This window comes from Solanum dulcamara, chromosome 4, assembly GCF_947179165.1.
Source record: "Solanum dulcamara chromosome 4, daSolDulc1.2, whole genome shotgun sequence".
Classification (NCBI taxonomy): domain Eukaryota; kingdom Viridiplantae; phylum Streptophyta; class Magnoliopsida; order Solanales; family Solanaceae; genus Solanum; species Solanum dulcamara.
This window is the reverse complement of record NC_077240.1, coordinates 12,154,920-12,170,376: the sequence shown is the minus strand read 5'-3', so window position 1 is coordinate 12,170,376 and position 15,457 is coordinate 12,154,920. Positions and strand designations below refer to the sequence as shown.

The 15,457-nt window shown below is 28.6% G+C and overlaps 3 protein-coding genes across 4 annotated transcripts; 1 reads left to right on the top strand and 2 right to left on the bottom strand.

Annotated features, from left to right (window-relative positions):
* Positions 1 to 682: 682 nt before the first annotated feature.
* LOC129884693 (uncharacterized) lies at positions 683 to 1,397 on the bottom strand. Its single transcript, XM_055958977.1, has one exon. The coding sequence runs from the start codon at positions 1,221 to 1,223 to the stop codon at positions 711 to 713; it is 513 nt and encodes a 170-aa protein (XP_055814952.1). The 5' UTR covers positions 1,224 to 1,397; the 3' UTR covers positions 683 to 710.
* A 9,032-nt stretch (positions 1,398 to 10,429) lies between these two features.
* On the top strand, positions 10,430 to 12,909 carry LOC129886282 (elongation factor 1-delta 1-like). Of its 2 annotated transcripts, none has more exons than XM_055960899.1 (8): positions 10,430 to 10,527; positions 10,950 to 11,063; positions 11,158 to 11,274; positions 11,420 to 11,510; positions 11,724 to 11,850; positions 12,046 to 12,159; positions 12,358 to 12,519; positions 12,646 to 12,909. In XM_055960899.1, coding segments are annotated over exons 2-8 (699 nt in total). In that variant the 5' UTR covers positions 10,430 to 10,527; positions 10,950 to 10,977; the 3' UTR covers positions 12,648 to 12,909. The 2 variants fall into 2 exon arrangements, with proteins under 2 accessions (XP_055816874.1, XP_055816873.1); XM_055960898.1 differs by having other exon boundaries at positions 10,435 to 10,542.
* Positions 12,910 to 13,380: 471 nt separating this feature from the next.
* Positions 13,381 to 14,455, bottom strand: LOC129886284 (uncharacterized). Its single transcript, XM_055960900.1, has 2 exons — positions 14,130 to 14,455; positions 13,381 to 14,047 (listed from the first exon to the last, which is right to left on the bottom strand). Exons 1-2 carry the CDS (start codon positions 14,356 to 14,358, stop codon positions 13,761 to 13,763), a joined length of 516 nt encoding a protein of 171 aa, XP_055816875.1. The 5' UTR covers positions 14,359 to 14,455; the 3' UTR covers positions 13,381 to 13,760.
* Positions 14,456 to 15,457: the final 1,002 nt, after the last annotated feature.

The following is a 15,457-nucleotide window of genomic DNA, read 5'->3' as shown; positions in this document are numbered from 1 at the left end:
AAATTACAACAACAACATTTGTGTTTGTAGTCAAATATTTAGAAGGGCTGGCTTAAGAGACCTTTGTTTTATTTTGATTTGTCATCTTGACCCTTATGCTCATGGAGTTTCAATCCGTACTTAAACTCATTTAAAATAAGAGTTTTAATCAGCTCTAACGTTACTGTGTGTTCCTCGCTTGAACATATGAATAACACATCATATTGAAAATTAAGACCACATCATTATCTATCTCATTAATTTAATGACAACAATGATTTTTTTTTATTTTATTATTATTGAATAATTAAATACTTTAAAAACAACAACGTGGTTTTCACCTTATTCCTCTCCACCTTCCGAGAGGTTCTATACTCCATCTTCATCCATTCCTGCACCCCCACACTCCATTAAAGGTAACTTTGTTTCTTCAATTTATACTTTTTCTTCACACTCACTCTTCCAAAACTTCAAACGAATTGTTAGTCATTAAGCAGATTTTTTATTTATTTTTTAAAAAACATCTTAATGAATCTGAACAGATATTAATGAATCAAATTTATTTCAAAGTTTTAACAGGATTCAAACTTTTTTTAAAAAAAAAGATGTGGCTTTATTTTCACTTCATTTCGTGATAGTGGTATAATTTTATAAGTGAAGTCTTTGATAAATCCTATAAAAATTATTTTCAATAGAACATTGATGATGTCGAAAGTACATATGTTTAAATTTCATAAAGGTATAGAATCAGTGGAAAGAAAACTATAAAGTACAACATCCTTAATTTCCCCTTTAAAGTAAAAATACCTTCTAAACATACCCTCTTTTATAAACCCAGCCTTCTCCAACACTCTATGTGATGCTTTATTCTCAGCATCAGCTAATGCTTGAAGCCTTACTATTTCAGGGAAATCCTCCAAAATTAAAGGAATTGCCATCTTCACAGCCTTGGGTGTAATCCCCTGTCCCCAATACTCAACTGCTAAAGCATATCCTACCTCGGCTCGACACCTATCATCGCCTGATCCGGGCCGGGCCACCACGATCCCGATGGAACGATCGTCGATGCATATGGATCGACGCCAAGGGATGGAGGATTTGTCAATGAAGGCCAACGCATCTTCTTTGGAAGTCAATGTACTGAAATGGATGGAGCGGGTTACCCGATCATCGGAGGCCCATGAGAGTAGATCATCAACATCCTTTGATCTGTATGGACGGAGAGTGATTCTTGATGAATCCATAGCTAGCTAACTAATTTTGTACCAGGCTAATGTAACATCAGTTGTTATCTAAAAGACCTATGGACAAATATAGAGGTGTGTTTGGTCCAATCAAAATATATATCTCTTTTACAATTTGTTTGTCGGTAACATAAAATGTTTATTTGCATTTTTTTACAACTCTTTAATTCTAATTTTTATAAGATCACAAAATTAAATAATATTTTAATGTTGCATATCTTTAGTTTAATATTACAAGATTCAAAAGTCTTTTGTATTCTCTTACACAACAACATATGTTATGCACATAGCACAATCGGATAGGATCATATATTCATGAGGAACTTTCATAGACATATAAAACTATCGTTTACTTAATTACGATTTATAGCTATGTATTAGAAGGAGAAGAGAGACAAGAGAGATTGAAAGAAGGAAGAGAGGAGAGCCAGATTTGAGAGAGGAGAAAGAAGTTATATACAATTGATACGGTTGAATACAATTATATCAAGGAACAATGAATATAATTGTATCAAGTGTATATGTTTATTATGTATTTACTTTGTATCAACAAATACAATTGTATCGAGTGTATAGGCAAGGGGAAGTTTTGAGCTACACAATTCCCGTTTGTGAATAAAAATGTGGAGCTATGGTTAAGTTTTTGACTGTGAATTGTCTTATCATTGCCATTAGTGAGAAGTATATATCTCAAAGTTTGATCTTAAGCTCTTGGATATACACCATTGATATCTGCAATTGTGGAGATGGTGATTTTCAATGTCAAGTCTACTGGACAGAGAATTTGTTTTATCTGATGATATTTGCAATTACACAATCGTCTTTGCAACTGCAATCTTCATAAAGTCCCCTGAACAATTTATTGATTTTTTTTTCACTTTTTTGTCACCGTCCATCAATACTTGCCTATTATTAACTTTGCACAATTCTTAAGAAACTATAAATAGAAGAATAATTTTATCACATCACCCTTTGAATATAATAAATACTATATCTTGAAAAATGTAATAGGAAAATAACTACTAATTAATGATAAGGGTAAATTAGGAACTAAGTTAAAATTATTTCTTGATTTCATAAATTGAACAAGTATTGTTGGATATCTATTTTTAATATAGTGGACAAGTAAAGATGGATGGAGAGAGTAAATATCTTCCCTTTTTAATCAGGCGAGGGATAAAGAGAGCTAAGGAGAAAGGTAGAGAGGCGAGCAATAGAGTGAGAGAGCGAAGCATGAGAGGCATGAGAGAGGAGCTCTAAATTATAATCTATATATATAATAAAAGGCCACTTGACAGTTTTAAGACAAGTTAATAAATATTGTAATAAAAAAATTAATTAAAAGATTAAAAGTATTCGAATTTGGAAATACACTAGATTTTTTTAAAAAAAAATTCATTAGCTTAAAAATAAAAATCCATAAATAGAAGAGTTCTAAATGAACTCTTACTATTTCATAAACTTATCATTTTCAGATATTGTAAATAAATTTAAATACATTTAATTTAAATATTAAATTAAAATATAAAAATATAGAACTAATAATAATAAAAATAATAATTAGTAATAGTAATAGTGGCACGAGTAATATCAATAATAATAATTTATATATAAATTGTAGTAGTAGCTGCTAAAATAAAATACAAAATAACAAACAAACAAAAAAGAAAGAAAGAAGATAAATAAGAAAAAAAAAAAAGAGAAAACGTAGTGTGTGTGTGTGTTGGGGGGGGGGGGGGGAATTTATTTTCAGTACCTTAAAAATAGAAATTCATAGGCAGGAGAGTTCTGAATGAATTCTTACTATTTTCTAAACTTATCATTTTTAAATATTATAAAAATTTAAATAGATTTAATTTAAATATTAAATAAAATAAAATAAAAAATACTTATGATAATAATGATAGAAATAATAATAATTAATAATAGCAATAGTAATAGTAGCAATAGTAATATCAATAATAATAATAATAACAACAACAACAATAATAATAGTAATAGTAATAATAGTAATAATAATAATAATAATAATAATAATTAGTTATAGTAGTAATAGTAAAAATAATTATTTAAAATATAGAAAAATAACAAACAAACAGAAGAAAGGGAAAAAAAAGTTAAATGAGGAAAGAGAAAAAACGTAGGATGAGGGGGGGGGGGGGGGAATCTTATTAATTTCAAAATTTTCTTTTAATTAAAATATGTATCATATAAAAAAAAATCATTGTATTCATTAAATCAAGGATAAGGAAAAGTAACAAAATAATCATCATTTAAGAAAATTGATGAATTCAAATTTAAATGTACTTGGAATTCTAATAGAGTTCTACTTCTTAGACTCTCTTATATATACTCATGATAAAGTGATTTATAATGTTAAGCTTACTTCTCTTTTTTTGTTATTGATCATTAGTTTTACTGATGAATTTATTTACTACATGCCAATTTTTTTGATATTGTATGCAAGTTATCAGAGTAAGTACTATTTTTCATTCTAATTTTGTTCATTTATTTTTTGATAAAAATAAATACATTCGAGAGTAGATTTGTGAATGTGAATATACTAATAAATGTGTATATAGACAAATATTATTATATTATATTTTTTTTATTTTTCTTTTAAGCATAAAAGCGACTTTCTGGAGCAGTACTACATCACATTCATATTTTGACTCTTTTTTAGATGGATTATAAAGTAGATTTTCAAGTATTTAAATATTCAGTTATTTTATTCTTTTATTCATTTTATTTGAAAATCTACATTTATTTATAAGATTTTTTTTGTATTGATTATGAGCATCCTCTATCATAGACCAACAACTCAACAAGTGGTATTTTTGCATTCCTTCTTGAGTAGTTCCGCAAAAAGAAATAAAAAATAAATTAATTAAAAGACTACGTAAAATAGCTTAAAAAGTACACATATGAGTAAGCCACAATGATAAATGTTACATCACAACCTAAAAGATAAATTTATAATATTGTAACTTAGAGTATAATTGATGTACACGAGTTATATAATTTTTTTTATCAACGAACGAATTTATTATTTTACATTTTCTTTAAAATTTATAGTCAATTTTTTTTTGTGCATTATGATTTTTTTAAAAAAATCTTACTACAATTTTTTTAAATTTGCAAAATTTGAATAAAAAAACAAAATTTTAAAAGTGAATATGAGATAAAATTATATTCGATAAAGGTGAAAGTGTTTAATTTAAATTTTAGACCATAACCACGTCTAACATATTAGATTATATTGGAGTCTTCTTCTAATATATATATTTCATTTTATCATTTCTGTTATGCATAACAAAACTTATCAATTTTAATTTCACTTTATATAAAGTTTATCTATTATAAAGTGTATGTAGATAAATAGCCAATCAATATATCTGTTATATTTTGCAGTAATGTAACATTATAATTTTAAATCAATTATCAACCAATAACTCTATTTTTATTTTGTAATAATATGAATTTATAATTTAAAATAAAATATGATGGATAAATGTAACTAATGAAAGAAATGAGCAATAGAATAAAAGTTCAAAAATAAATTTAATTTCATGAAAATATATTTTATTTTAAATAAACAATAAGGATATAGGTAAAGTGAAAAGAATTTAAAAAATTGCATAGTAATGTAAGGATACTAATTAATTAATTATTCAATAACTATTAAGTCAGGAAAAAATCAAGAAACAAGTTATAACTTATAGTGTAAAACAATTGAGGGGAACGATTTTCTTTTAGATGAAAAAGTATTTTTTTAATTATAACGAGCAAAGTCTTAAATTGTGCATATTACATAGCTAAAATCTCAATAAATAATGACACATTAAAATATAAAAGTCTAAGTAACATAAATATAAACTCAACATTCTATATATTAAGATAAAAAAAAAACTCAACTGCTTATGACGTGTAATATTAAAAAAAATTAAAATTAGACTAGCAAAGAGTAATCAAAATACACTAGAAAAAAAAAAGAAGGGGAAAAGGGGAAAGTAGGTGGGGGAGAATATTTTGATATATATATATATATATATATATAATTGAAGAGATGTGAATAGTAAAATAAAAATTCTAAAACTTAACAACTTACGAGTAAATAAAATAAATATATCTATTTAATATTAATGAGAAAAGCATTTGACAATTATATTGAGTTAAGTGATAAACAAATAAAAATCAATATAAACAATCTAGTAATTTTAAATAGTGCAGTATAATAAGAAAATGAATCTTAAAGATTATTTGGTAATCACATGATTCATTATTTCTATTCATTATTCATATATAGAATTGATTATTGGGGAGGGTGAGGGAGAGAGGAAGAGGGAGGGGAGTACATTTCATTGAAGAAAATACGATAGTTGAACTTTTATAAGATAATATGATTTAACATGTTTGGATAAAATATCACAATCTAACATGATTAGAAATAATAGTTAACATTATCCGCGCATCGCGCGGGTACGTATACTAGTTATGTATAGTAAATACACAATAAATATTTGTCTATTGGCATGTTTGAAGACTCACAATGAAATTGAGATTTAATGTAATTGAGTGTAATAACACTCTTTGACATGTTTGGTAGACCAAATAATTATTACTTGGTAAAAGAGGAATTGAGTGTAATTGAAAAAGAGTAATTAAACTCTTTAATTCCCAAGGGAGGTTAAAGAATTGGTGTGATTACATGAAACCTTTTAAAATTCTTTTCATTCTTTTATTTCTATTTGTATTTTTTCATTTTATTTCTATTATTTTTTAATTTTTAATAATATTTTTTTAAAAATATATATATTTTTTTTATTATTATTTATATTTCATTTCTTTCTCATTCACAACCTTTATTTTTTTTTTCATGTGATTTCATGCAATTTCATAATATTTATTTATTATTCAATTTTTTAAAATTGCATAAATTTGTTAGTATTCTAATTTTTAAATTAAAGTAGAATTCATTATTGAATAAGGTTATACACTTATGTTTCCTTTTCTTTTAAATCATATTTACGTACGTTATGTTGAAATTTGACATAAAAGTATTATGTAAAAAAAATTATTTAGAATTTACAATTTATGTCATGTTTTCAATTTCATTTACTTTAATAGTATTGAGTTGATATTTCACATTGCAAGTCATTTATTGTTTAGTTAAACTTGATAAGTTATCTTATGTCAAATATTTTAATAATTTTATAACATTATATTTATAATATTAACATTTTTGTCAAACATGCTTTTCATGATGCTCGTAAATACTTTTAGTTTTTATGATTAAATTAATTAATATGTACTAATTTAAAAAATATAAATCATTTTTTATAATATTAGTTAACAACACGTGTTATTAATTAATATATCTTCAAAAGACATATATATCTTAACTATTTAATTTAATATCATTTATAAAGATCCTTATTTGTCTAATATAAATTTTAAATTTTAGATAATTAACCTTTATTTTTTAAAATTTAATATAACCTTATAATTGCACTTGTGGAACTAAATAGTACACTTATAATAGCAAAAAAAAGGGTCATTATGATTACTATATTGTGTAATTGTTACACTAATAATTAAATCAATTTTAATTACTAGATGGTTTTCTAAAGAAGAAATTTCACAAATAGTTATTATAAGTATCGTAATAACGCTTCTTAGCTACAATTTGTCTAATTACCCTCCATAGCTATAATTTTGTTTTCTATGAATATTTATGTTTGCATATTTCACTTGCCAATATACAAACAAGGTAAGTCTATACAAATTCAGTATTCATACATTTAAAAAAAATTCAGAACTCCATTTGTATATTTTGCTTGTCAACACAAACAAGATAAGTATATACAAATTCTATAATTATACATTTAAGAAATTTTCAGAACTTATACAAATCAATTGTATCAATGAATCATATACAAACAAAATAATTATACACAAATTTTGAATTTATAATCAAATGTATCAACAAATCGTATACAAATAGTTAGGATAGACATATACAAATTCTAGATTTATGTAATTAGGAATCAAAATGGACAAATTCTAGATTTATACAACTAGAGAATGAATTATGCAAATTAAATAGCAAAATTAATTAAATTAAAGTCACGTTAATTAACCAAAATATAGCTTTAAGTACATAAATTTAGAATCAAGACTTGAGAAGTAGCAAATTTTGAAACCAAACTTAAATTTAGCATACACATCCACTTCTAATTTTAGCTAATAGCTCAAGTCTGTTAGAAACTTAAAAGAATTTTTGCAAAACGTTAAATATTTTAATTTGCAAAATCGTCTTTTAGGTTTCTAACAAATTTGATTTATTAGCTAAACATTGGAATTAGAGGTGCTTAGTTTAAATTTGGTGCTAAATCTTTGCTACTTAGTAGAGGTGCTTAGTTTAAATTTGGTGCTAAATTTTTGCTACTTAGGATTATGGTATGATGAATAATTTTTTTTTCTCAACTATACATTTCGAGTGTGAACTAAAAAAAATTGATAAGAAGTTAAGAACTTTAAAAATTAAGGCACGGATAATTTACATAAATTTCTGAGTGTTAAGGGCTAATTACATTACTTTTCTACTCATTTTCAAATTATAAAAGTTCCTTAAAATTTATGAATTTCAGATATATCACTAGACTTTTGAATATATCAGCAGACATCTGGATACATAGGGGAGGATTGTATCCGAGAGAAGAGGGATTATCCGAGAGAAGAGAGATGTATCAGAGAGGAGAGGGATGTATCCGAGAGGGGAATAAGGATGTATCAACGAGTTGGGAATGATGTATCCCAAGGGGAATTTTGAATTCTTTTTAAATGGTATAAAATTTTAGAGATTATGGTAAAATAATCTCCTTTTTACCATATTTTCTTATTTTTTCCTACCGTTTCAAAAAATATCAAAAATCCCTTTTTTTGCTCCCATCATCACCTTTTCCGGATACATCAATTCAAAATACCATATTCATGATTTTCTTCCTTTTTCACTCCACAAATCTTTCACAGTTACATCCATTAATCTATTTTTGAAATTTAAATATTTTCTTTTTCCAATTAATGATTTCAAGTTATTCAAGAGGTATATTTCTTTTCATCACTTCAGTTTTTTTTTTTAGTTTTTTCATCTTAAAAAATTGTTGATACATATGAATGAAGGTAGATTTTTGTTGTTCATCTTTTTGTGATGCATATAGGTTCACATTTTTAATGTATCTAATTGTTTTTGTTTCTTAAATTAATGTATAATGTCTTCGTTTCAACATTATGATACATTATATTTGAATTATATTTTTGAGATATATAGATTTATCATGATACATTACTATTTATGTGCCTTGTTTGAATTGTTAAGTGCAATATTTCTACTAGATACATTAAATAGTTAATTGTTGCCCATAAGATGTTATATTTGAGATAGATACATTACTGGTAGTCGTTATGTATCAAATATATTTTTTATAAATTCAAATTTATGTATCATGTCTAGAACTCATATGTATCAAAAAAAATCAACCAATTGTTCTATCAATGTTGTGTCATATACATAACTATGAATATGATACAAACTGATGTTGTTATATAAACACTATTGTTTATATACACTATTGTTTATATATCAACAATTAGATTTGATAATGTCTACAGATACATAACCTTCTAGTTGAATAAGTTAAGGTGTATGTATCTGGTAGTAAAAACTAACGAAATTTGTAATAATTATGTATCAAATAAATAACTATGAACATGATACATACTAATTTGTGTTTTAATAAATTAAGGTTGTATATCAAAACTAATATTTGAAAACAGTATATTGTACATGATAAAAATATAATGTATCATGTTATTGAAATGAAGGCATGATACATTAATTTAAGAAAGAAAAAAAAATTAGATACATTAAAAATCGGAACCTATATGTATCACAAAAAGATGAACAACAAAAAATCGGAAAAAAAAATCAACAATCTGATTTGTTGAAAGTAAAAAAAATGTGATGACGAAATCCTTCTACACATTCTTCTTTGCTCTGTACCAACAACCGTAACTTTTTTTCACTATCAATAATGGCACTATCCATGGATCTTGATTCGAAGCCCTTATCGGAGCCACCTCCAACTTTCGTATTTTGACTTACAACAATTCCATCACTTTTGTATCGTTTATACCTCAACTCACATTTTCAGATTTCGGAATTTCTCAACTAGATCGACAGGTTCATGTTGTATCAGTACAATTTATCGATAATTTTGATTCAAAAATTGAGAGTTTTTTTTTGGAAGAATGGGAATAAGAATTTTGAATTGTAATAGCATGTTTCAATTTGCTTGGGATAGAATCTTATTGTCAATAAAGTTTTCCCATAATTTTTGCTTTCTTTATTTACTTTTTTCCTTTTTAAAAGTAACAAAATATTCAATTAACAAATTTTCCGTTAATTTTCCTTTTTTACCGCTACAGCATTAAATACATCTCTATGTATCAGGAAAAATGACTTATGTATTTGAGTTTCTCAAAAAACAAGGGATTTTTATAATTTTAAAAAGAATAAAGATATGATTTAATTGACTCTTAATACTATGATATTTAGGTAAATTATACAAGTAATATTTCCTTTTTATTCCTTTTCTCTTTTGGGCCTTTAGGCCCTGGACCTGGTCGATTTGTTGCGGTACATATTTGCTTTATAATAAGATGAGAATGTCCGAAGCCGACCCAATTTTTTTGGGGGGAAATTTCGCAAATAATCATTATAATAAACTTAACTAAGTTCTTTAACTATAGTTTGCATATTTATCGATTGTAGATATAGTTTAAGTTGCCTCATTGTATAATTCACGAGTTTGTATAATTCACGTATAATTAAGCTATTTTTGTATAAATTCAAATAACGAATTTATACAGATACAAATATCTAAACTTTAAACCGTTATACAAATTATATTATACAAAATTACATTATATCAAAGTTATACAAATTATATTGTACAAATTTCGAATTATACAAACGTGCGAATTATACAAACTTGAATCATAATTAACACTAAATATTAATAAAAAATTATAAATTAACTAAACTATAGTTATATTAACTAATTAATCAATATATATTTGTTTATTCATGTAATTTTTGCTTTCTAAATAATTTTTTCTATATTCATTTCTCACGAAAAGTCCACACAGGCCCAATATGGCAGAGTATTATATTTAAGGGGCCTCACCCTATTTAATGACATTTCAAAGTTAGGGTTTCATCTCTTTCCTCAGATTTGTTGAGGTAGTCTCTTCCCACGTATGTATCTCCTTCGTCTTTTGTTTTTACTCTCTGTGTTCTACTCGGAGTTGTGTTTCTTCGTTTAATCTTGACTCTTGCTCGAATTTATTTCTTTTCTCTGCGATTTGGCTTCTTCGCATGTATATATAAGTGTTCGTATTTGAGTCTCATGCATGATTTGATATATCGTTGTAGGTTTGCTTGAACTGAATTTGAGTTTTTCGGATTTGTAATTTTGAGAGGCGCCTTGCATTGATTAGTTTAGCTAACTGTAGTCCCTAAATATTGAGATAAGTTGTTTACCATAATTTAATGGGTTATCAATCCATGTTTAGTGATTTGTAGTTGGCTTAATCAGTAAAAAATTTAGACACACACCCCTGTAACATTACAAGTGTTAATGTTGTATTATTGTACAATTGCAGAAAGGCTTATATATATTATCATCAAGCAATGGCTGTTGCATTCCACAACCTCAACTCTGACTCTGGCCTTAAGAAGCTTGATGAGTACCTCCTGGCCCGCAGTTACATCACTGGGTCAGTTACTCTTGTCTTGTGACTTCCATGTTCCCTGATGCTATTTTAATTTTAATTCAAATGTGAATGTTTGTTGTTTAATCCATGTCTTCAGGTACCAAGCCTCAAAGGATGATATCACTGTGTATTCATATCTAGCAAAAGCCCCATCAGCTGAATATGTTAATGCATCTAGGTGGTATAAGCACATTGATGCACTTCTGAGAATCTCGTAAGTTCAAGAGCTTATCGACTTTGTACTTTCTTTGATTATATCATAGTTATTTTTAGCTTTTTCTGACTTGCAATTGGGGAATTGTTAAGTACATTCTCCTTCCTTGGGAAAACTGATCTCAATGAATATCATTTTCATGCAGAGGTGTATCCGGTGAAGGCGCTGGTGTTATTGTAGAGGGGTCTGCACCCATCACTGAGGCTGTGGCAACTCCCCCTGCTGCTGACAGTAAGGTGGGTCATTTATCTGTTTTGAATTGATATTTAGTTTATGTTGCCTTCTCATTCCTTTTTGCTGCTCGTTGGATTGCAAAACAGAGTGAATTTTTATTTTTTTTGTCGTCTTTATATCTTCAAGTACAACAATGCCACGTGAAACTGTGAAGGGACTATTGCAAGTGTAATAATCTTCTGTCATTTGTTTTTTCTTTGATTAACTGCCTCTAGGCCTCAGCTGCTGAAGAAGAAGATGACGATGATGACGTTGACCTATTTGGTGAGGAAACTGAAGAGGAAAAGAAGGCTGCTGAAGAACGTGCTGCAGCATTGAAGGCTTCAGGGAAGAAGAAAGAATGTAAGTTTGTACTGTAATATCCGGACAAAAATTTTCAATATCTGTTTTGATTTATGAACTTGAGAAAACATGTGTTGTTGCTTGCTTACCTTCTAATAACTAACCAAGTCGAACGCTAAGAGGAGAAACTTGTGGGAACTTTGAAGTTTATAATGAGCATAGACTGACATTGCTTTTGATCTCATTTGACTTCAGCTGGCAAGTCCTCAGTTCTCATGGATGTCAAGCCATGGGATGATGAGACCGATATGAAAAAGCTTGAAGAAGCTGTTCGAAGTGTTCAGTTGGAAGGATTGACTTTTGGAGCATGTGAGTTTATGTTTTTATTCTACTACATTGAATTTTATCTTGTGTTGTGAAACAATGGCTTGTTCATCATTCCAATACCTCCCTTTAGCATTTCTTTCTTGAATACTCCTGTCATATTCCATCAGTCACTGATTTGTCTTGAAAAGTTATTAAATTGTTGGTTTTTGTTGACAAGCATAACTGTGGTTTCATCTTCAGCTAAACTTGTTCCTGTTGGATATGGCATAAAGAAGCTGCAAATTATGCTTACCATTGTGGATGATTTGGTCTCTGTGGATGATCTCATTGAGAATTATCTGACGGTTGAACCTATCAATGAGTATGTTCAGAGCTGTGACATTGTTGCTTTCAACAAAATATGTAAGTTAATGATATACTGCTCATTTTTTTAATTTTGGAGTATTAAGTTCCATTTCATATATATATCATACATTTCGTGTTATTCCTGGTTCTTCTGTTAATCATCTGATGCTCTGCTTGTGACAGGAATTCTGTTACTCTGAAGTTTTGATGGAAATGGGTGGCGATCAGTAGACTCTCTTGTCAAAAGGGTGTACCTCTAATAATGCATCTATTTTTCTCCTTGTTTGGAAGAATATTTACTTGTATGAGTATCAGTTTTGAAAAGACTTCACTTTGCTGTCTCTGGCTCCCTTCATTAACCTTAACAGTTTTATATTTACTTGTATTGTTGCATGCATTACTGCTATGCTATTTGTCGTGCATTGCAATATATTTCTTTCATGTTCAGATCTTGGAGATGATAGAGTTCACATTTTAGCATTGAAAAATACGAGATGATTCTGTTGTCGTTGGACAGAGTTACTCAAATTCAAATTGACCCCCGATTATTTGTGGTATCCAAGTCACGTGTTAAATATATTCTTTCTAGATTGCCCGTGCTTGTGATGAGCATGGACATTTTTGCAATATTATTGTGTAGAAGTGATTGGACTTTTGGAAAGGTAACTGATTAAGGGTCAACATTGATTTCAAAGTTTTAATTTGGCAGAGTCAAACTCAATTGAATATGTTAAACCTGCTGCAAATAAGTTTTTCAGTGTCTAAGACCGCTCATAAACCTTCCAAATTCATATTGCGAGAAAAAGATGTATCTTAGCTGAACCGTATCACAAATAGTATTCACTCCATGAAATCTATTTCATTAAGCTTATCAATAACACTCTTTCTGTGTGTGTTTTGAACTTTGAAATTTTCACTGTCTAATTAGTTCATTTGATGGTGTGAATGTGTTTTACTTGTTTCTATTTTGTAGTATCTATTCTGAACTGTACTACTTGATCCATAGAACTTTTATTTCAAGAGTAAAACACTACTGATTTCTACTCAACATATAATACCATCTAGTAAAAAGCGAAAAACAAGACCGAGATATAAAGGTAGTTATAACGGGCCTAGTCACTTTTCAGCTATGTAATCGCAAATTAGCCATTGTCGTGCACGTTCAACTTCTACAAGTGAAATTATGTGAAAATATCACGGAATTTCACTTGTAGAAGTTGAGACTCTACAGCGATGGCTAATTTTCAATTACATGTGTTAAAAAAAATTGCGACTTCATGGACCTGAAGGAAGTGGTATCAGTAAATCGACTCAGTGGATAAGAGACCGTACATGACCAGATCCACTAATTTCCCCTTGTGGTATCCATATTTTCTCAATATTCCCTCCTTGATGAACCCAACCTTTTCCAATACCCTTTGGGATGCCTTGTTCTCAACATCAGCTAATGCCTGAAGCCTTATTACTTCAGGAAAATCATTGTACACTTGAGGGATTGTCATTTTGAGTGCCTCAGTAGCAATCCCCTGACCCCAATATTCAAAAGCAACAGCATATCCGACATCAGCTCGACTTCTATCATCACCTGATTATGGGAATTTAGATTAGTCGAGCCAGTGAATCTCAGATACTAAATGCATAATGACAATAAAAATAAAAAGAAACACCTGATCCTGGGAATACGGATACAAACCCAATCGAACGGTCCTCGATGCATATGGATCGACGCCAAGGGTGGGGTATACACACTTCCTCGATGAAGGTCAATGCCTCTTCTTTCGAAGTCAAAGTCTTCCATCGGATGGTCTGAGTTACTCGATCATCGCCTGCCCATAACATCATATCATCAACATCTGTTAACTTAAATGGACGCAAACTAATTCTTGAGGAGACCATATCTATAATTCTAAGTATAACAGATCTCTCAGTAACAATAATTGGAGATTTGATGGATTGTTGGTGGCTCAACTAAGCTTTATATATTTATAGTAATATAAATGGAGTAGTACCTACCTTTATAATTGTTAGTCAAAGGCTAGGGATTTTATAATACAAAATATAATGTGACAATGACATCATTTGTTTTTTTTTGTTGTGAAATCACCAGAAATTTACTTTCAGTGATAATTTCAAAGATTTATATTAATAGGATAATTTTACCTGTTGTAATGCGTTATTTATCATGTTTTACAAGTTACAAATTCATGTTTGTTACATAAGAAGTTAAAATTCTATTTAAAAAGACAGTTCGATACACTAAACTCCATTATGCAGAATTTCATGGAAGGACCAAACCGCAAGGATCTATTATAATGAAAATGAAAAAGAGATAAAATCGTGCGAGGATTTGGTATGCAGACTAAATTATTCTTGATTGTATAGTCCTAGAATATTAGTTTATCTCACTTGAGAGATGGGATAAGATAATTCGAAGTTGGATGGGATAAGCTGGGATATCCCAAGAAGTCCGGGATAATATATTCCACCTTATTCCGTGTACCAAACGATCCCTAAATTTATCGGTACCTATATTAAGCATATGCACAATTCCATCCACATTTATACTACAATCAGGCAAAAGAAATGAAATTCACAAGTTGATAAAATTGCAATGAAATGGGAGCAGGGGAAATCCTGAACTGTTTTCAATGAATTTTTCTCAAGGAGCACAATGTCACTTGATTTGAAGACCGATCCAAAGCTGCACTCTGAAACTTGCGATTGTTGGCGGGTTTTGGAGTGCCAGTCAAAATTTGCTTCACTTAACTCCATCACCACTTGTACCTCACATCTCTGAATCATTTGATATATACATTTATCCTTCCCTTTATTCTTTTTCTTTCTAAAATTTCGATGTAAAAATTTCTCTAACAATGCATTGAACCAATCAAAAGTAGTGATAGAGTCAAAAATTCTAACAAAAGATTTCCATTGTCACAACTGACAAGCGACAACCACACCACGTAATGTAGGGATATTAAGTACCTTTTACACC